The following is a 24201-nucleotide window of genomic DNA, read 5'->3' as shown; positions in this document are numbered from 1 at the left end:
TTACGTGACAGTAGGATCACAATTTTTTGAATTGTAACAAGGCAAGTTCAATAAATTTATTTGTGCGCTTTTTATTTAAATTTATGTGACTTTTTTTTAAAGAATTATAACTTTTTTCTGTTTGTAAAGTATATCATACGAAAACGGATTGTAGTTTCTTTTTGTCATACAACCTAATAGTGTTAGTGTGTTCACTTAAAACAATATAATTTATTTTAGTGACATTTTTTCGTTAACAATGAATCCTGTATTAAAACAAAGTAAAAAAGAAAAAATTGCATGGACAGAGCAAAGAAATTGTACATAATGTGTTAAAATTTATTGAATAAGAAGCTAAGCTTAACAAATCTAAGAGATCAGACAGTTTTCTTGCAACAAGTTCAACTTCGTTGTAGTAAAGTTACTGGTGTACCGTTAGTGCGATAACGCGTGTAAAAAGGGAATCTGAAGGCATGTTTACAAATGAAGATGGTGTGTTATGTGTCTGTACCCGGATAAAAATCGCAAGAGACAAAAACCTGTTACAGTGACTTAACAATTATGTATGATTCCTAAGTTGTCATTGGAATCGTTCACAATTTTTACTTGACAGATAAAACAGTACCTACTGTAAAAATATTAAAAAATAGACTTCAAAATGAACTCGCTTGGCAAAGAGGAGAAACAAGTTTAAGGACTATATTACACGATTTAAGATTTAAGTGGATGAAAACAACAAATATCCGAAAATTGTTGATAGATAACATGATGTAGCAATGAAGAGAATTCTTCATTTGAAAACTATTAAGAAATCCCGGAAAGAAAATAGACCGATCATATAATTAGATTAGTTACGTTTTAACTTCGCACTCATCCGCTAAATCGTGGGAAGACGGCAGTAGTGTGGGACTTCATCCATCAATTTCCGAAGGTAAAAGGGTGGATCATAATTCACGCATAAGGAAAGGACGAGTTTGTTCCAAATGCCTTATTGACATACACCGCTAGCTCAAAAACAGGCGACTACCACGATAGTATGAATCACAAGAAATTCGAACAATGGGTTTCCGAAAAACTTTTGGAAAAATTGAAACCAAATTCTGTACTAGTTATCGATAACGCGCCATACCACTGTTGCAAATTAGAAAAATTCAAAGTATGGGAATTCTTAAAGCAAAAATGCAGGAATGGCTAAATAGAAGCAATAGTTCCTTCGATAAACCGATGATTAAAAGGGAGTTACTTCAGTTAGTACAAGCATCAAATCTGGTTGTAACTTATATTCTCGATACCATTCTAAATGCGGAGGGACATAAAATTCTGTTGGGGGAGATATCACCCGAATTTAAATCCAAATAACTAATATGGGTAACTAATAAGAGCGGGTGGAAGATCGAAACTAAATACTACTGGTGTAAGGAATATGCCATGGATATTGAAGTTTTCAAATTAATCAAGCTAAATGGTGAAAGTACTGCTGATAAAACAGCGAGCGATACTTTAGATGAGGTTCCATGGGAGATACTATCTGGAGTTGAAGAAATTTAAACAGAACACAAATTGATAAGTTTGAGTTAACTTAATTCAAATGTTAATAAAATATTTAACCTATACGGGTACCTAAATTAGATTTGAACACATTCACCGTTATTTAAATGTTACAGTAATTTATGTATTTTTTCCACGGATTTTTTATATTTCATAATTTTTTGTAAAGTTATTACAAATTACATTTTAATTAATTTATTTTGATTTTCTTTCAGTAGTTAAATTACCTCTTATAGCTTCAGTGTATCATGAATTATTATTTATAAAATGAATGTTTGTGGTTTAGTTTCATTTCCACTTATAATTGTGAATGTCGCATTTGGGATGATGTGGCAGGATATTAGTAGAATGTACAGTATACCGTGCCTCTTCCATGGTAGTTGCAATCAATTAGTTACGTGCGGTCTGTAATTGAAAAGTAATAGCATAAGTTTTTTAATTTGACTTAACGTTACTGGACTTCAGTTACAGAAATCTATAACATTATGTGTGTTACAACTTAACTGCGAATGAGAAGTCATTTGTTGTGTAAAAATTTGTTTTATTACAAATAGCATTATAATAATAAAATCAGCTTCTGCAGCACATACTACATATTTATCAAAGATCAATTTTAAAAATTTTAGTTCTTCTGAAAAATATACAGTGGCATGCAAATTAATCAGAACACAGATATTATTTTAATAAAAAGTAACTTTATTTAGAAAAAAAAAATCATACTTATACAATTTGTGAATATCTAGTAATTAATATGCCCTCCTTTATTTTAACTCACAATGTTTCTTCATTTTTATTCATGTTTGTCCCCAAATCTTGCATCCTTAATTTAACATACTTCCTGACATTTTCGACTGATGAAATTTTGCACAGTTACTAAGGTCAGATGACAATACAATATGCCACCATTACTTTTGCAAACATCTCCCCATACGGGTGTAAAAAATTTCAAAATTTGCAAATTGGCTATGCAGGGTTTTAAATCCAAATTAACCTAATTAAACTCATGAAATGTGTGGTAATAATTTGATTAATGAATGACTAAAAAGTATAAAGCAGGTATTTAAAAAAATTTTTTAAAGTATTGTAATACTTATCACTTAATCACTTCATGTATACAATTTGGCATCAATTCAACAAGTGTACTACACTGTTTTTATTTCTTAATAAAATCATACCAATATTATTGCTTTAATGAAGTCAATTTTTGTAGTCCAATTAATTTTTGAGAATAACTTTTTTGACTATTGCCCAAAAGATTTACAATGGGTTTTAGTTTGGGGAGTTGCCTAGCCACAGGAGCACTTTAATGTTTTGTTCTTTGAGAATTTTTCCATTTCTTTTTGGAAAAAAGTATGGCATTGCATCAAATTTTATTGTAATACTCAGTTGCCTTGTGGGAATTCATTTTGAAGTTGTGTCACAACCCGTACCTTCAGAATCTTGATAAATCTACCACTTTTCAACATACTCTCTACTGGAAGTAATGAACAAGAATATTCAAATATGAAACAACCTCATAACATTTTTTTCTGGGAATGTTTAACTGATTGTTGGATATGATCTGGTGATGTAATTTCATCTGATGCTTTTATGACGCATGCAACCCTTTGCCACTTTTATGCAACATAAAAATGTGACTTGTTGGAAAACATAACATTTTTGCAGTCTTCTTTGTTCAAGTTAGTATGTGCTTTGGCCTTCAAGAGCCTTCTTTTTGTATATTGCTGGTTGTATGAAAGTTTTCTACCATAAGAATAGAGACCAATAGAAGAAACTATAAAACTTACAAATAGAAACTACCAATAAACTTACCAATAGACTTACTTTTAAACTTACCAGTACAAATAACTATTTAGAAGAGGAAGAGAGGAGATTTCTATGATTGGTTTAAGACTCATACAACCTATTTCTTGTAAAAACTGATTATCTTATCCAACCATAAATATGGGTTGTGTATTAAATTGAGGAGGCTGTGAGATAGAGTAGATAAACTATTTTTAAGCTATTTTTCAATTTTAATTGAAATTATCTTTCTGCATAGTTTTTATCAAAAATCTGTTTTAATCTTATAAACACAAGTAGAAATTTCCTTTTTTATTGTTTTGTATGCATCAGTTAGTTGGTGTTATATATATATAAAACTATGTGTCTGTGTGTGTGTTGTGTGTGCATTTTTTGTACAAATGTATTTTTATTTAAAAGTAAAACAAAATTCTTTGATTATATCTTATCTCATCTTTGATTACTTTTATACAAGTTGACGGGAGCTGTGATGAAATATTTGTTCTTGAAAGGAATATCAGTAGGTTAATTTTTATAATCAATGGTTTACATCCTTGTCCCAGTCATTTATTGTTTTTATTGCTAACTCTCCTGCTGGTCTGAAAACTGCCCATCAGACTCATGAAAACCCATAATTGTCAGGTTTTCTGATGTACATTTTTTATTTACAGAGGTGTATAAAAACGAATATTGGGGTTTTAAAGCTCTTATAATATCTTCTAACTTTAACTTTGACGTACAGTAATGAATCACAAATAAGGTTAAAAAGTAACTCTTACAGTTTTTCTCACACAACTGTTAAATGTGAGCACCTTTCATTGTGTCGCTCACATAACCAATACTTCATCCCATACTTTAAGCATCTTATCTGGAATAATGAAAGTAATAGCTGGTTTAATACTTTGCCTCAGATTAGGCACTAAAGATTAATCACTACATAGTGGAGGCATATACACAACTTTGTTTATAAAATCCCAAAGGAAAAGATTAATGGGTTCAGATCAGGTGACCTTGGAGGGTACCACAAATAAGCTCTGTCATCATGTCTATGCCGACCAATCCAGCAGTTGGAAAAAACTTCAACTGAATCCATACAAAGTTAGCTGCTGAGGTGACACAACATCTTGTTGCCAAATAAAATTCTCAGGTCCATCTTACAGCCAAGGAAAGAGCCACCTATGTAGCATATTGAAATAAACAACTCCTTTTATGCTTGCTTCTGTGAAAAAGAATAGACTGTAAACTTGCTGTCGAGACATCATGGGGAAAACATTTAATTTTGTGGAGTCCCTTTTGCATTGTGAGAATTGTGATTAGTAAGAGATTTTCTGACCCACAGATATGGACATTGTGTTAAACATTTCCCGCTAAGATGAAATGATGATTCATCACTAAATACAGTGCAACCAAGAAAGTTGTTATCTTCATGCTGCAAAATTTTTATCGCTAAGTTGGCATGCATACATGGTCGGTAGGCTTCAAAGCTTGTAACAGCTATAAATGAAATGGGTGCATATGTAGTGTTTCCGTAACACATTCCATACTAACACCAGTACTGCAAGTTTGTGGCTGGCTTTCCTAAAATATAATTAGTACTATGGAGGAAAGACTTTCTGATATATTTAATATTTTCTTTAGACACCCTCGGTCATCTTGTACTCTTCCCTTCCGGTTCAAAGTTTCAAACCAAGTATACCATTAACAATTGTTGTTAGTTGGAAGATCACAGTTAAACTTTTTATGGAACACACTTTGAACTGAAAATAGAGAATTATATTTATTAAACTAAAACTGTCCATTTTCCTCTTTGATTGTAGCATTAAATTGACACTGTAAATCTCATCCAAGAAATACTATAACAAATTAAAACTCCAACATTTGTTTTTGTACACCCAGTATTATAATATACCCTATGATTCTAATGGCTTGGTGGGAGGAATGCTTCTTCATTCAAGAAATAATAAAAAATCAATAGATGAATTAGGAAAGATTAGTTTTAAGAATGGCATGCTTTGAAATTTGAATAGTTCTTCAAAATATACAAAATTAATCAATAAATTTTATTTAATATTTTATAACAATAGATCAGTACATTAACATAATATAATATATCAAAACTTAATAATTAATACAGATTGTAATATAAGAGGATAAGGAAACAATAAAAAAATTCTTAAAACAAAATGAAATCAGCATTTAATGTAAAGAATTGGTCAGGCTGGGGCCATCAAAAGACAATTCACAAGGCATGATGTGTTAACGGTTGTCAGCCCACAAGTGCTTAACCTACTATAAGGATATGTGAATGGATAACAATGTGGTATATGTAAATCTTAAAGCTTTTTACGATCCCTAAAGAATAACAAGTTTTTTCTTATGCAAATTATTTACAAATGCTAACATCTAAATACAAAATATTTTTTAGAGGAAACAGTACATAAAATTTAAAAAGTGAAGATATGACTTATTTATAATTTGGTCAATTTTTAATTAATTAATTTATTTATTGATGCGCCGATAAAATATCCTTAGAACATTTTACCCTGGACTCCATATTTTGATCTGACTAGCATCACTTTCTATATAAATTTAACTCAATCTGGTAAACTTAACAACACATAACTTTAAATACTTTTTTTATCTCAACCAAAAATAAATTTCTTAAACTTAATATATTTATAGTAGTTGTCTTTTATGAAATAATCTGTCCCTTTTAGACACTTCTTTTTATATATATTCATAAATATAAATAGCTTTGTTAACAATATTGTGCATTTTAATAATAATATATTCGTATTAATAATAACACATTATTATTAACACACTCACGTTCACTCATTGGAATAAAATGTATGTATAAAGGTAATTGAAAAAGTGGAAATATTAGGTTTGAAGCATAGTAAACAATTAAAAAATTAATTTTTTTTGTAATTAGAAATTAATAAATTGTTAGAAAACAGTGTTTACAATGAAGTACGTATAGTATCACAGAAAGTTTGATCAATGACTAGACTCTGGTGATGGGCAACCCATTCATACTCTTGTAGTTTACTACACTGTTAATAAAAGTCATTTGTTATACCTAGATAACATTAGTAATAAATATAGTATTGTCTTTCTTAATTTTAAAAAGCTATAAATGTAAATTATTATTGTAATTATTATTACATTACATCATATAGTCACTAAATTAGATCTGATTGTATACAGCACAATAGTAACAATCATGACCTCCAAACACGTAATTTTCTTAACGAGACTCTTTTTAGCCTAGAAACTGCAGTCCTGATATCAACATCTCTAACGTCATCATCACTCAGTGTCTCGCCTTCTGAATGGACTTCTCTGATTCGATGAGGTGGAGGTGGGCCCTGTTCGCGAGCACTTCCTCCTCGCCCAAGGCCACTCAAAGGGAATCGTGTTTTCGTTGAACGTCCTGCTGTTGGATCACTTAAAGCTTCTCCAACTGGTAATTTCAATCCTTTGCTTAAACGATCCAAGGTTGCAGCCCTAAGTGTTGTATGCCGACGTATTTCTCTTTCTCTTAGTATAAATCTACCAATAGTTTGCCAGTGAGCTTGGGTACGGTATATATTTTCTTCATCAGGAAGTACTCTTTGCTGCCTAGCTCCACCCCATTCTAATTCTTCGACTAGAACAAAACGTGTTGGGTCTTCCATTCTCCGAGCTTTCACTAATGCCTGAGCCAAAACATCTTGAGCGCAAGCACTAAGAGGTACTTTTAGTATAGCATATGGGATTTCAGGAGAAACATTATATACACAAACCAAAAAATTATCAGCTTCATCCCATGTTCTTGCTTGTTTAATTCTTGTTGAGCGTATAGAAGAGAGCCATGCCCGACTACTTGGATCATCACCCATCCTTTTAAGAATAAATCTTCCTTCTCCTTGCCACTGAGCTTGAGCTTGTAGTGGTCTTTCTTGAGGATCAAGTACCCTTTGACTTGCTGGCACATCACGATCTCTTCTTTCCCAGCCTCTAGATACTTCTTCAACTAACACGTAGTCATGAACTTTTTCAGCTCCTTGACCTGTTTTTTGAAGCGCTTGGAGGACGACTTCTTGTGTAGTACTTTCTTGTGTTATTTTCAGTATTGTATATGGTTCTTCTGGTACTACACCATAAACCATCAAGAAGAACATTCTTCGTTTCACTCCTGCAGGCAATGGATCTTGCCTTACTTCTTGAACTTCCCTTTCCCTACCACGCTGTCCTCCTTCTACAAGACTTTCTTCTTCGGTTCGGGAATATACAAACAATGTTGACAAATGAAGCGGTTGATTCTGTGGTGATCGTAAGCGAACATGCCTATAACCTGGTCGAAGACATTTCAGAGGCATTACACGTTGCGTTAGTAAATGATTTGTACTTGCATCTAACACATTAAATCGAAGAAATGCTAAGTCTCTAAACATTACTTGGAAGAAGAATGTATCGTTCCATATAGGATTTAATGCATTTCTTTGTACTACTTTAGTTTTTTGCTTATTGCAATCTACTGGAATTCCAATAACTTCAACTTCAACAACTACACTAGTATTAAAACTGGCTTGACAAACATACTGTCCTGATAATACGCTTAAAATTAAATGAGATGAATGTAAACCATCAAATTCTTTATCCCATGGATTGAATCTGCGATACATCATGTGCGTTCTGTCTCGCATTACAGATGGCTTTGGCACAAAACCACAACGTCCATTTTGTTCAAACATAGCCATATTTAAATGCAATGCTGCATCTTCTGTTTGGTAGTTTAATGCAACCATTTGAATCCCAAAAGCCCAAAATATCACAGGATTAAAATTGGAAGAATCTATACGCATACCAGCAGGGTAAGTTCTAACTAACTGAGTTTCTGTATGAGCTATTAGTGGTAAGGGCTGTTTACGACACAGTTTTTTAGCAGAATTTTCATTTAGAGATGAACACTGATAACAAGGATGATAGGTATTTGCTCTTTGTTTTGAATATATATGTGGATCAGAACAAGGGCTGCCTGAGCCTCCACTGGAGCTCATAACACTTGTACCACTTCCCTTCTTTGTCATAACAGATGATGGACCCGATACAGCTGCTACACGCTTACATCTTACTGAACTGTTAGGGCTGATAGTATTTAAACCTCGAAATTTAATTGCCTGAAAGAAAAATTAAAATAACATTAATTTTCAAATATATAAAAGTACTATAATTCTGAAAATATGAAATCAAGTTAATTAAACAACAAAAAAATGTACAATGCATGTTGTTTAATATTAAATAATTTATATAAAACATTCTTAAGAAAAACATTGTCCTATTATAGTTAATTTGATTCTTACAAAAGTTATGTAAGAAATATGTTGTGTAGTAGTCTGTTATATTCACTGAAATTTAGTGTGCAATATACAACAGTTGATCAGGGAATCTCGTGATTAAAAAATTACTAAAACTAGATTAAAAATCAACTTCCTTTGAAATGACTTAAAAATAAGCAAAAGAGTTTATAGAAAACCACTTTTTTGAATGTAATGAAACTTAATAAACCATTGACAATAAAACTTGAAATCTTGTATAGGAAGACTTAATTATCTAGCAGAGCATTAATTAACTGAGACAGAATCATGAAGTTTTCTTTTTTCTAAAATACAAGGGTAAGTCAAACGAAAAACATAAAAGTGTTCTAAAAATTTTAACACCACGTCATTCCCCTGTAGGATATAACAATGATACTCATGGTTTGAAAGGTGAGCAACAGCTGGCAAAATGATACCAGAATGTAAAGCAGCAACACAGTAGTAGAGCAAAATTGGTATCAACCTGCCAAATGCTACAATAAAGAACTTATCTTTTGACCAGGGAAGGTGCTGAAGTCCATCAAAATTCATTGATAAATAAGTGTTTGTTATGATTTCCTTGTTTATTACAGCAAGTATATGTTTGTGTGGACTAAAAACATTTTGAGGCTGAATTAGTTCAATAACAGATTCTTCTTAACTAGCTCACAAACATAAATATTGTCACACTAAGTATTTAACCACTAGACACCCCACCGGGCTGGTCAAGTGGTTAAATCGTCATCACAAATCAGTTGATTTCGAAGTTGAGAATTCTAAGGTTCAAATTCTAGTAAAGGCAGTTACTTTATACAGATCTGAATAATAGATCATGGATACCAGTGTTCTTTGGTGGTTGGGTTTCAATTAACTACACATTTCAGGAATGGTCGACCTGAGACTGTACAAGACTACACTTCATTTACATTCCTACATATCATCTTCATTCATCCTCTGAAGTAATACCTTACGGTGGTTCCGGAGGCTAAAACAGAAAAAGAAATGTATTGACACCAGAACTTGATGCAGCGGTTAAAAAGATGGTGAAGGAAAACTGGCGTGTAGTAGTTAATGAAATTATAGCCACCTATCTGGATGCAATCATGGATCACACCATATTGACCATGATATTTTGCAGACCAATAAAATCCCTGAAAGGGAATGCCATGCCAGCTGACTAGATTTGAAAGAAAGTGTGTTGATGCTGGTAAAGAACTTTTGCAATGCTGTGAAGCAGAAGAAGATGGTTTTCTGGAAGAATTTTCAATGGAAACAAAACCTGGGTTCACTTTCCCTATTGCCAACCATAAATCAAAATGTGAGCAAATACAGCACCAAACTTTGTAAACAAAACCAAAAAAATTCAAATCCTGACTTTCTTAGCTGAATGACTTTCTTTAGGGATGAACTAGATGTAATTTTACAGCACTATGGGTAGAGGTAAAACATTGTCGCCAATAAAATAGTGCAAGAGTCCTTTGAACACTTAAGCATTGCAATCAAGTTTTAACAGGGTTGACTTCGGAGTACAGATATTTTGTTACAACATGTAATGCTCACATCCATTAGCCAACTGCTGCAACTAATCAAGATCTGTCTCTTGAGTGTCATCTGTATCTGTCATATTCGCCAGATCTCCCTGTGATTTTGATGTATTTGCACTAAAATTGTGATGGAAGATAAACCTTTTAGGTCTAACAAAGCTATGAAGCAGGAAGTATGTAAATGGTTTAGCTTTCAGCCAAGAACATTTTTTCTAGAGGTGTCTGAATTTTCCAATAATTCTGAAGTGTTGAAACATTTGTACTGCAAGCCTTGGAGACAAAAAAATAAAGTGTTTATTTTAGCATTACAAAATTAAAAGATGTTTAAAGTTTTCATTTGGTTTGTCCTCATGCTAACCTAACATACTAAAATTTCTCATACATTATTTACACCATCTTAACTTTATATTAAGCACATATATTAGCTTTTAACTGGTAGTTTTCAAACTTTTTTGCTGATTGAATGTACGTATACAAATATATTTTTGATAATTTTATGTACTTTGATCATTTTATTGAAACAAGTTATGATTTATTTATAACTACATTAGATCACAATTCTCATTATCATTAACATCTGAGTTGGCAAACTATTCAATAATATAATAAAATCAATATTTACTGTAAAATTGGGTAAAATTTCAATTTATTATAAGAAACAAAACTAAAGAAAGTGTCATAGATGAAATAGTAGTATTCAAAGAGAAAACAACTAATACATCATGACTTTAAGTATAGTATTCCGCCTTTGTTGCCAGACTGCTGGCTTTCAGAAATCTCTGTAGTGGGTAATTAAGAGATATACAGGCCTAAAAAGGACAAATAACTGGCAATTTTTAATTGATTTAAAAAAAAGGAGTTCTGCAGTGGGCCCACATCTTATATTTTTAAATCATTGGAACTTGTTAAAAACCTTTTGAAGCTAATTATCAGGAACTGCCAAAAGTTAATTCTGTTGTGTCTAATGCTAGAATGTGCTCCTTGTAACTGTGGATGATGTACATTTAGCCAGTCTGCTGTATTATCTAGTGTAATTACTACTCTAATTTGTATTTTCTGAGTTACTGCGTTTGTCAGCATATGCTTTATTAGATTTCTATGTGATTTTGTGTATTTTATCTATTGATTCAGAGTGTCATGATACTCAACAGTGTTGTCTGAAATTTTTGGAAATTCTAGAGAAAGATTGCTAATTGCAAAATGACAATTTTCTCTCACTTTCGCATTTACATGTTCAACAAGATTGTCTATGTGGAAACTAGGCCTGCCACTTCTCTATTCATTGTGAACATTTGAATAATCTTCCTTAAACTCATTACATCATTTTTTTTTTTGCACAAACCTCCCAAAAACTGGCCCCACCTCGGTTGACACACTCAGTCGTGGAGGGGGGGTGCCTTTCAGCCTCTAACATCCCAGGCTATTGAGCCTGGCTATGACATTCCCAGCAGCACCACCTGATCTGCTGCGACAAGGTCCTTTCCATTGCCTGTATCAAATGTGGAGAGTGCCTCCAAAGGGACTTTTCCACCGGATCTCAGTCTTTACTTCACCCCTACCTCCTAGTAGTCCCTGTTCACTCATTGGAAATGGGACAACTCATGAACGGGGCTATTCGTCCATTCCTATTCTAATATTTCACATAAGCATTACTCCTCTTCGACCTCCTCTATGGCCTTCTTCATGATCCTACTTATTCTAGCTATCATCTTCCAATTGCCCTCACCATGAAGCATAGCTTCAATAATGATCTCTGAAGTTACTACTCTGCACCTCATGCCTTTCCTCTACCCATCTCAGGCAATGGAAAATATTATGCTCTACCGTGTCTACCTCCACACAGTAGAGACAAACATCAGATCTCCTCCTTCTTCTCTTATGAAGGTAGCTGTTAAAACAGCTGTGGCTCATCATAAACTGGGTGAGCTAAACAAGAGCTCCTCATGTCTCCTCTGAAGGAGGAGACATTTATGGATGGAATCGGCCACCATGTCCACCGCCCAACCTCAATTGTCTCAACTATTTTGCTAGTTAACCTCTAATTCTTCTGTGGCACTCCTTTTACTTCATTACTCACAACACCAATGCCTCACTTTTCCTTCACTAATTGCAGTAGGTCCATATGTTCCACACAATTGACAGTGAATTTTGGCAGTATTATGTCCACTTGTATTTTGAAATCTAATCACTGATCAAACTTCACAACTGATGGATTTGTTATTACTTTACTCATTTACAAACTCGTAAAGGCAAACACAATGAACCGACAGCAATATGGTGGTTACATGCCTAAAGACCTTTTAAAGCTACTGCACATGTGTGAACCAATCAGTGTTGCCAATCACAATTTATAACTCATCACCCCTTCCTTTTGAACTGTCCCTTGTACAATATAATGAGTGGAAAGGGTGCATGTTTGTATTACATGGGATGAGTAGACATTGCCAGTAGTAAGTGTCAATTGTAATGGGGTTTCTTCAAGTTTTAAGTGTGTGTTTGTTATGTATTTTTGGATATACTACTGAAAATTCCACTAAAGGATGCACTGATAATTAACTCTGAAAGGCATTTGAAGAATAGTTCCATTAATTGAAAGTAAGCTATTTAAAATTTGCAATTATTTTATTACAATAATTTTACGTAACACTCATTTCAAAACACTCGCTTCACACTCACAAGATGAACATTTTCAACACCAGAAGGGGCACAAGATCGGAACATACGAAAAAGTACTGGGAGGACTGCAAGGCCTGAACAGTCCCGTCGAAGAGAGTTTGATAATGGACTGACTAAAGTGATTCTTTGTGGTCAGAAAAGATGAAAAAGAGTAATAATTTCATTATTGTGTTCAATATAGTTAACTCAGCTACTATGTTCCTTAAGATAATAACTGTTTCAAAAAAAACTTACAATAATTAATCTCATTTACGTTCATTCTGTGTAACTTAAATTGATGTATGCATAATGTAATGAATCAGATTAATACCTGGACATAGATAACAAGATCTGATAGTTCTTTTGCAATTTGACTACTTTGTTTTTTCACTTTATGTGCGTTGGCTTCATCTTCATGAACTGCCCAGTCAATATCTGGTTGACTTGCAATCGCCGGAGATTTTCCAGCAGGCCGAGATGGTGTTTTTTGTGCACTTTCATGGCTTGACATAGAATCAGTTCTTGGGCAAGCATTTGCTGTAAAATACAATAGATAAATATATAATAAATCTCTTATAAAATTAAGCATTAATAATTTCACAAATAATTATTTTAGGCTATATATCATAATTATATTCAATAATGAATGAATATTCACAAGTCCAGGGCTGTGCTATAACAGATGTTGGGTATACTCTAATGAAAGAATTGTTGGAAACAATGGTAGAAGTAGGTTACCGATAGATCAGTCATCGTCAGTCTTTTCTACCTATTCCCTCCACCTCTTTTCTTTTTCCTGTTTAGCCTCCGTTAACTACCGTTTAGATAATTCTTCAGAGAATGAATGAGGATGACATGTATGAGTGTAAATGAAGTGTAGTCTTGTACATTCTCTGTTCGACCATTCCTGAGATGTGTGGTTAATTGAAACCCAACCACCAAAGAACACCGGTATCCACGATCTAGTATTCAAATCCGTGTAAAAATAACCGGCTTTACTAGGACTTGAATGCTGTAACTCTCGACTTCAAAATCAGCTGATATGGGAAGACGCCTTCACCACTAGACCGACCCGGTGGGTTCTATTCCCTCCATCTACCTAAGGATAACCTAACCCTCACTCATTCATTGTTACCAATTGACATCAGTACCATTCCATCATTCTTTGCAATAAAGTTTAAAAATATCAATGACATACTGCACTTCCCTTCTACATCTACGTTATATAACATTGTAAAGTAAAAAATAATAAGAATTTAAAGTAAAAACAATAATTAACAAGATAACAAGGAATTTAAGCGTTCTCTTTCTATCTATCCTGATTAGTAGTGTTTATTTACTATTTATTTTGTTTATTTTAAAATGGGAGACAGAGTAATTTAAACATCCTGACCTCTGTAGGAGAAGACACCCTCCGTCACCCATCCATTCCGAGCCCTTATAGATTTTACTGGAGGTCATCTTCAAAACCTTGGCTTTTGACATATTCCAGTTCACCTTGGCCAGGATGCCACCAATGCGAATGCCATGAGTGACATTGAAAAAGTAGTACACCGATGTACTACTTTTTTATGAACTCAAAACAAAACCCATCTCACTGAGTCTTAAATAAGACTAGAGCAATTTAAACACAGAAGTAAAAAATTGCAACTTACATTGACAAAGAAACTAGAAGTCACTTTGGGTAAAAATAAAGTGGAAAATCTTTTCTAGAGCTTAATCTTAATTCTGAATTGTTTTTTAATTTTCTTTTTTTTATGAAAAATTTATATAATTTATTTGGCTTATCATTCAGTTCAGTTACCATTTTGGCAAAAAAAGAATTCAAACAATTCTTTAGTCAGAATTCAAGAGCTTTTTGGTGGATTTCCAAAGAATATGTAGAAATCGTTACTGCGCCCATTCAGATTTTGTAAGGGTGTAAACTTAGTAGAAATAGAACCCTACTGATTTTCAACTGAACTGGCTCACAGGAACCAAAGAAACAAAAATTGAGCTTCTGGTTATGTTTTCAAGGTTTTAATGTAGTTACTTGAAAGGTGACATATTACTCGCACAAAGTCAAAATCAGATTTTTGCAAGCACCACCTTGTGCAAGTTGGTTCTGCTATAGTAGTTTTAGTTTAGTTTTGCAATAATCCAAAATGTGATCTGGTACAAAGAAAAGGAAGGAGTTGATGACCAAAAAATCAGTTTTGAAGTTTTTATGTAATTTTAATATAAAGCTAGCTAAAACCCCAAGAGCAATATTATTTTCATGAACAAGAAGACTGTTGAAAGCAGTGTAACATCCTTTCTTTCTTAACTAAAACCAGAGATCACCCTTCTGATGCACTAATGCGACACAGTATTTTAATTTTATATATATAGTTTAACTATTATATTAATAGAATTATTATCATTATAAAACACCAAATTATTGTATTTTATTTAATATATTATTTAAAGGTTGCAGTAAATGTATAAAAAATAATAATGAACTAAGTCAAACTTTAATTACATCAGAGGTTTTATTATTTATTTAAGCTCTTACATCCTTAGGCTTGAATTTATTAATGTCCTCATCAATGAAAAAAGTGGCAAACTCTCAACCAAAATCAATAATTTGGAAAGAAAATTATTATATTTTTATATTTATATTAGCGTTCCTAAAGCCTATGTCACTTTATCATTCATACCTTGAAAGGAACAGAAAAGAAACAAAATAATGAATTAAAATGCCACAATTTGTCAGAAACTGAACTAAGGACCAGAAAAACATAATTAGCAAAATAATTTTTACCTACACCAAAATTTATAAATTAAACACAATCAGTTACAAGTGGTACCTCTGAATTGATGATTCCAATGGAAACTTCTGCAGGCAAACATTAGGAATGTGGCAAAAAATGTTATGAATTTATAAACTCTCAATTAATTTTGTATTCTGTGATATGAATATTATATTTTTAATTTATTAATCTTTTTAGTTTTAAATGCCACTTATTAAAAATTGTAAATGGTTTACTTTCATATTAATGGACTTTTCTTTCAGTACAGCTATCCATTGTACTTTCAGAAATTCTACTGAGAAAGATATTGATGATTAGCTACAAAAAAGTCTTTAGAAGAAAAATTTACATTAATATGAAAGCGAGTCATTTCCAGTTTTATAATTTTAGTGTTATTATTTTTATACATTGAATATCTACTTTACATAATTCTACAATTTGTGTATGTATACAAAACAGCTACAAAATAATAATATAATTTACTGCAAAGAGAATAATTGCTTGATAAATTTATTGAGACTTGTTAAAAGTTAAATTTTAAATAGATGAAACCATTTATTCTTTATTTACATTTTAGGCCACAGAAAACTATGGATAAGTTAAGTTTTACAGTACTTATTTCATTCTTTAGAAGGTAAAAAATATATGATTTTTAAATATAAAAATAAAACATGCTTGAAGTGGTGGTAAAATTTTAAATAAACATTACGAGTCAATAATTTGTTACATAGATTGTTGAATGTGTAAAGTGGATTTAATACTAGAGACAGAAAATTTGTAATTCTTATACTAGTTTAGTGAAGCCTACAATATTTAGACTGAAGTAGACCAAAGGCAGATGACAATTTATAAGACATTACCAAACCTAGGATACTAGAAAAGAGTATAAAGAAGAACAAAATAAAGAGTGAAGCAGATAAGAAACCAACAGCAATGGCCATGCATGTGTATACAGACAAATGTATGTGGTAGAATGACCATGCCTGTAAGTAGAGAGAGACAGATGCATGTATATGTAAATAAGCTTTAAATTAATCAGTATTAATTTTCTAAAAATCATTAATGAGAAATACATATGAGAATACAGCAAAACATGAGTTTTTTAAAATAATTTAACCCTAAATTAAGCAACTAAAAGGATTGTAACTGAAATAATCTTATATTACATATACTAACTTTCAATATTCTCATCATCATCATCATCATCATCATCCTCGTCATCACTAAATTCATCGTTGACAGAACCACCACTTGTGTTTGAAATGATAGAAGATGCTCGACCAGCGCCTGTTTGTTGTTGTGGTCGGCTACTGCCTCTTCCTCCTCCAGGCCCAATAGGTCCTCCTTTTATCGTTGGCCATGCTGGTATGTCAGCCATTAATTTTTTATTTTTTACAAGGATTCGGTATCTTAACTGTGATGGAGAAGGCAATTGTGGCTCTTCACTGAAGTCTGCTTCAAACATGAATTTGGTAATAAGTTTATCACCAAAAACATTCTGCAAAAGAGAACACCAATTTCTTGAAACTGAGGTTAGTGTTCCAAGACCTATTACGAACAAAATACTGTATTTAATTTGCATACACTGCTTATCAATTTTACTCTTTAAAAAAAAATGTATTAATAGAATGTAAAAAAAAGTTGTTTATTCTGTTAAAAAATATATATTCACATAAATGTAACTGAATATGCATATATAATTAAAATTGTTGTATATTAAAAAAAGAAAGTGTTTAGAGAAATATAAGTTCTGAAGAATAAATTCAAAATTACTTTATTTTGATTTAGTCTATTTGTGATTGCTAGTTTTAGAAATTTTTATCATTTTATTTTTGTTTTATTAAAAATTCTTATATTGTTCTCTAAAGGAAAAATATAATAAGAATGAGTGCAAATAAAGTTGGCTTAACAGTTTGTAAAAGAAAAACATTAACAAAGCAACAAAAATAAGGAATTCATAACCTATAAACAATTACAAACTAGACTGACCTTTTGAGATAAACAATTTAATTTTGCATTGGTTATACAAAGGGCACTAGGAAAATTTTGCAACCTGATGGAATGGATCATCAAAAACAAATTACAAGTTAGCGAATGTTTAGACAGGTCCCCCCAACTTGTACTACAGCCGCTCTAGTTACTGTCTCAGTGTCATTATTCGCTTTTTAGCTAATTTATGAAAAGAGATAGTGATGTTGTTGTGATCGAGAACTGAATACTAGACAATTTTGCATGTGGGTTAAGTGTTGATCACTGTTTAGAGGAAATGACTCTTGTGTTTGGAGGGAACTGTCCTCATTATACAAGAATATATAGGTGATATCAAGAGTTTGAAAGAGGAAGGTCAGGTTGATTGTCTTCATTTGTGACTAAGGGAAACATTGCTGCAGTATGAAAAATGCTTGAGACAGACAGACATGTTACCTACCACCAAATTCCTTGGGCATTAATGTATCAGCAGTTCACACTATTCTGTGAGATCATTTTCAAGTTAGAAAACTTTGTACCATTTGTACCATTTTTACTTGATCGAAGATCAGATAGCATGCATCTCATGGTGCCTTGAAATTCTGAAAAGTTTGAAAATGGGAAATCTCCTTTATGTGAACAGTATTGTGGCAGGTGACGAAATTTGGCTGTACTGTTATAATATCCCAACCAATACTCAGAACAAAAGATGAGGAGACTCCTGGCTGATCGAAGATCCAAATCAGTGAAAAAGAGAATGATGTCTGTATTTCTTAGTATGAGAGGAGTTTTAGAACAAGTTATGTTGGAAACTCAGAAGACAGTTACAGTGAAGTAGTATACTGAGGAATGTGTGCCTAAAGTTGTTGAAGCTCTCGAGAAGCTGGGCCCAAACTCAGGAGTGGACACACATTTCCTTCACTATGATAGCACTCTAGGGCACTGCTCCAAAGTGTGCTCCAAGTATTTGGCCAGCCCTGGAATAAAACTGTTAGAGCATCCTTCCTACAGTCCTGACCTCACTCCATGTGACTTCATGCTGTGTCCCTAGGTACAGAAATGAAGTGAAAGGGAGGCATTTTATGAGTGATATGACCTCCTGCGGGCTTGGGACAATGGACATGCCCAAATCTCTAATGAATATGGAAAGGCTTTTTTGAAGACTGGTTTCAAAATGATGGAAAAGTGTATAATGTAAGCGGTGAAAAATTATGAAAATTAAATTCATACTGTAAAATTTTCCTAGAGCCCTTTGTGCTATTTAATATTAAGTGTTACAGTTTTACGTGTTCCTCATTAAATTTAATTTATATCTCTTGCTTCTTATGATTATTTAGATACATAGATGAATGTGAAAAAATACTGAAATCACTCACCACAAGTTGACCAAGAATGTTAAAGCGATGTAAATACATTAATATTTTAATTTAAAAATGTAATTTTCTTTAATGGCAGACTGAATTAAATTTTGTAATGAAATTTTTTCAATCATTTGACTAGTAACAATAAATTGTAATAATTTTTTACTGTCCCCAAACAGAAAAATTTGATATCTTTCAAAAAGTCATAAGAATGCTAAATACTTAATTTGCTGAATCTGAAAAATGCACTTCCTTTTCTGTAGTTGGAAGGGGTAATAGTTTGGGTCCCAGCTTTATCTAATAGGGATTTCAACCACTAGTCTTCTTGGAACTGAGTGAAATTACTTACTGAAGATAAATATTCAAGATTTCTTTTAAGATATTTTTAGATCAATTTTTTGACAGAATTTTATTTTAGATTAATTCTTTCTATGCCTCTTGATATAGAAAAAAACAAAAAAAAAATCTGTCATATTTATTAATCAGTTTATTGGTGGAAATTTGATCAACTAACCCAGTGAAAAGTGTGCCTACATTGCCTACATTGCCTACACTATGGGCAAGGCTGATTTTATTTTGGTTAAGACCTCGAGTTCTTATATTGAAAGTGTTAATGTAAACAAAAAACACAAAATCGATAATATTATTTGATGGGACTAGATTTATTAAAAAAAACTCAAAAGGAAACCTATTTACTAATAAAATAATTTATTTTTTAAATTTTCAAATAAAATAAAATATTAAATTTCTAATAAATTGAGACACTTACCTATGGCAGAATATGATGTCATATATATGTTATTATTGAATAACTCTAATTGTTATTACTATTATTATTTATACAATAATTCCTTGCTATAACTGATATAGTTACTATAAATTATAAAATTAATATTAACTATAATGTTGTATGTATTTTATGAAATTTTATTTTGCGAATATCTTTTGGAGTGTAATCTTGTCTTCCAATTTATTTCTATAAGTGTTAAGTGTAGCTCTTTAATTGTAATTAACTTATTGAAATCTGTATTTAAAAATTGCATCTTTTCATAGCTAGTTAAAAAGAATACTTTCAGCAGTTATTCATAAGATATATTACCAGTAATGAAAATGTTTAAACATTGTAATTAAATTATATTAATAAACTCTGTCTAGAAGAAATTAAAGAGCGGTAAAAATAATATTTTATGTATGATTAAAGAAACTAAAATTTTAATTTACTGAATGAAGTTGATCAGCAAAATTACCATGCAAATATTACCACCATACTTGTATCAGAACCATAAATTATCCAAGATGTGTGTGCCAAAATGTGATTAAAATTTTCAGAAATGAATAAATAGATCACTTCTGATGTTTTAAAATATTCTAAAGCTAGTTAATTAATTTACATAATTTTTTCATAGTCACTTTATTTTTTAAGTGCAATAAATTAAAGCGTAAATAAATTTAATATTGTTTAAAAATCATAGAAATCATTACTACAAACAGTCTATTTAGGAAAAATAACAGACTTATCTTTTTGAAAAGTATATACTCCTGAAGTATATATTTCAAGAGTTTATTTTTTAGGGAACCAACAAACGTGGGCACAGCACCTTGTGCTGCCTATGTTTTCTCCACCAGTACCTGTGTTTTCTCAGGCTGTGTTAACTTGACCCAGCAACATCACCCAAGATTAAGAGGACTATTTCTTTTTATAGATGGAAATTTACCCGATCATCAAAGTAAAATTTCTTTCTAAAAGAAATTTAAAATAAGAATTACTATATACATCATTAGAGTTGCACTCCAGCATTAATAATATTGATAAAATAATACAGATATGATGTTTTAAAAAATTAATAATATTTAAAAATTCTATGAAACTGAAATTTATAATGAATATTTAAAACATTTATAAATGTAATATTACATTTTATTGTGAACTGAGCTATGTTTTGCTTTTAGAGGTTACTATAACTAAGATATTGGCTCTTGAAGTTAAAAAAAAATAAACACTTTCTCTATTTTCTGATGTATATTTTAGGATTAAAACCTATTTTAAGATTATATCTGAATTTGAGAAGAAAATCCCTGTAGAACAGCTGGCTGAATAATAATGTGTAATATTTATTTAAATTATTTTAATTTGAAAGTTGTAAACTATAAATGATGTAACAGAACCAGATAACAAATAAAATTACTTTTCAGTAAAAATTAAAATTTATCTAAATAAATAAGCTTCATGCTTATGTGGCGATATCATTAAGCAAAAGAAAGAAATAATATGACTAATAATCAGCAAGCGGTTCTCCAGAAAATTTTCCTTAAACTCAGGTATATATTCTTTTGAAACCAGTTTAGTATTGGTGCAACTATTAAGACAAGTTACTTGCTGGATGTTAAACTTAAAATATATTAAAAGAATTATGCCACAATCTCAATATTCTTAGCAATAAGGAATTGAAAAACATATTTAGTTTGATAAAAATAAGATCAAATGTACCACTTGACCACAATTAGAAGAGTATTCTGTGCAAGTGAAAAACAGTCATCACAAACAATATCATCTATTAGATCACTAAAAAAGAATATTACCACTGAAAAGATCTTTTGGAAGTCTATTCTCCCATGAACAAAATTAGAGTTTTTACATTAATTTTTCATGCATATCAATGAATATTGCTGCACAATTTTAATACTTTTTAATTATTAATAATGTTTTGTATGCATAATTAAAATGTAAATGAATAAAACTTCATGAGTTTAATTTAAGAAATTTAAACTAAAATCTACCTGAAAAATATGGGCCATTCTAGCTTGCTGATGTAAAGAGCAATGATTTTCAATTGACAATATGACTGGATAAGGTGACGTGACAAATGCACTACGATTTATCGCTTCAACGACTGATCGAAATGGTATTTTTGTGGTGAACGTATGTCCATGATATATGAGAGGTGAACCATCATCTCCATCCCAGCAATCTAACTCCACACATCTACATCCAGTCAGTAAAACCTGAAACAAATATTTATTTGCTAGGTATTATTCTTATTACCAATACTATATTAAAAGTTTCATACCAATGCTATATTAAAATACATACTAATCATAAGTGTAAATAAGTAATATCATATATTTATTAGTAAATTTTAAAATTATATGTTAGTCTTCTATGATTTATGTTTCTTCTTTGATGAATCTGCCTTTGGACAAGATTCAACTGAATTTTCTCAATTTTTCTCCATCCTAAGCAACTTCCTTCATTTTCTTATAGCTTCTTCTTTTCCTATTCTAATGTTAGATTGTCAAAGCTTTGCCTTTGTCTTCTTTCCACAGAGAGAAAATTATCTCCTTTAAAAGTAAGAGAAACTTACTTAATAAATGCAGTTGCACTCAGTAACAGTCATACTCAGTTTCTTATAATTTTAGCAATTTCCAAACTTTCTGGACAGTCTGTATAAAAATAATCTATTTATACTTAATTAATAGTCATAAACTCTACTAATAAAAAAGAAGACAAACATTTTCTTTTGAAGCCTATATTATTTTCAATATACTAATTAGCTGTTATGTCTGCTCTAATAAACTACAGAATCCAGTTTTCAATCAAATTACATTTGATAGGATTTGAATGACTATTTTAATTGTGTGAACTTGAGCTGTTGGGTGCAATCTCAGGAGCTTGGAAGGCCTAAGACTGGCTGGACAATACCAACTATTGAAACGGCCTGATACTTTCTGTGGTGAGATAGGATAAAAAAAGATTATTTTATTTCCATTTACTAGTAGCTCAGTACTGAATAACATCAAATCTAATCCTAAACCTATGACTATATAACTTTTCATTAAGGAAGAAAGTAATCTTTCAATAGAGTAAAAATATTTTTCAATTAAAAATTACTTTAGCTGTTTTATAAAAATTTTCAACAATTCCAAGTGACAATATCATATAGTAATTTCTCGATGAACTTAAGACCTACCTGAGATAGTTTGCATTCTAATAATGCACTCTATTGATTCTACAAACCTACTTCCTTTTCTTATGTCATAATTTGGAATCTCCCTCTATGAATCATGAGACCTTGTCAATGGTGAGAGGGATTGAGTGCTCAGTGATACAGAGTGGTATCACTGAGTGTTATCTGTTGAGAACCATGAACCATCTGTTGAGTCAGACATGTAATTTGCTTACAACAAAAATAACTTAAATGTCAGGAAAAAATGTTTGTAAGTATATGTTAGGAGCGTAGCTTTATATGGAAATGAAACTTGGACGATTGGAGTACCTGAGAAGAAAAAATTAGAAGCTTTTGAAATGTATGTGGTGCTATAGGAGAATGTTAAAAACAGGTAAGTGGATAAAGTGACAAATGAAGAGGTGTTGTGGCAAATAGATGAAGAAAGACGCGTTTGGAAAAGTATAATTAAAAGAAGAGGCCGACTTATAGGCTACATCTTAAGGCATCTTGGAATAGTCATTTTGATATTGGAGGGACAAGAAGAAGGGAAAAAGTTTTGCAGGCAGACAACATTTGAGATATGTAAAACATTGTTGGAGATGTAGGATGTAGGGAGTATACCAACATGAAATGACTGGCACTAGATAGGGAATATTGGAGAGCTGCATTAAACCAGTGAAATGACTCAAGACAAAAAAAAATTTGGAATGTCAAAATTTCTTTTAAAATCTGTCCATAACTGATTACTACTTTAAACATAAATATTGAAAAGTACTTTTAATTGTAAATCTTTGAATATTTTAATGTGAAACTGCACTTAAAAAAAATTACTATAAAAATATGTTAAATTATGCTCACTGACCTGACTATAAAGATCTACAGATGATTCACCTTTCAGTTGGTGACCTGTAAGGTAAGTGTTATGTGAAGATGCTATATAATAGTGTGATAATGGATAATCCATTTCATTTTCATCAGGACACATTCTTTCATTAAGAAATGCAAAATTTTCTTTATCCATTAAATACCTAGCAAATCCTTCAAATGATAAACAATTCTGCATTCTAAGTGTTGGGTCAGGTTCATGTCTCTGGAAATAAAAAAACAGAACTATTTTACTAAAAGAAATAAAAAGCAAAATTAACTTAATAAATTAAATTATGGTTTCATGAATTAGTTCATGAAATGTTTAGTTGGATTAAAACGCACAATGTTGATAACAAGTGATGATAAAATTTACACCAAAAAAAAAAAAAATTCCAAGTGATAAAATTAAAAATTAATGAGTATTCTGTTGGTTATAT

At 31.4% G+C, this 24201-nt stretch overlaps 1 protein-coding gene across 5 annotated transcripts in view; it reads right to left on the bottom strand.

Moving 5' to 3' along the window:
• Window positions 1-5348: 5348 nt before the first annotated feature.
• Window positions 5349-24201, bottom strand: part of LOC142325503 (1-phosphatidylinositol 4,5-bisphosphate phosphodiesterase epsilon-1-like) — a 1691101-nt gene continuing 1672248 nt past the window's right edge. For 4 of the 5 annotated variants that reach the window (XM_075367348.1, XM_075367349.1, XM_075367350.1 and 1 more), the window contains 5 exons: window positions 23760-23987; window positions 21729-21953; window positions 16798-17119; window positions 13182-13387; window positions 5349-8474 (listed from right to left, as the gene is read on the bottom strand). In XM_075367348.1, the coding sequence (XP_075223463.1) occupies window positions 6534-8474; window positions 13182-13387; window positions 16798-17119; window positions 21729-21953; window positions 23760-23987 (2922 nt within the window). In that variant the 3' untranslated portion in view covers window positions 5349-6533. Of the gene's footprint in view, window positions 8475-13181; window positions 13388-16797; window positions 17170-21728; window positions 21954-23759; window positions 23988-24201 lie in introns of those variants that run through there. The other variant, XM_075367353.1, reaches the window with a different exon arrangement.

The sequence above is a fragment of the Lycorma delicatula genome, chromosome 5, assembly GCF_047948215.1.
Source record: "Lycorma delicatula isolate Av1 chromosome 5, ASM4794821v1, whole genome shotgun sequence".
NCBI classification, from domain to species: Eukaryota; Metazoa; Arthropoda; class Insecta; order Hemiptera; family Fulgoridae; genus Lycorma; species Lycorma delicatula.
Note: the sequence above shows the minus strand (reverse complement) of the source record. Positions and strands in the feature narration are given on the sequence as shown.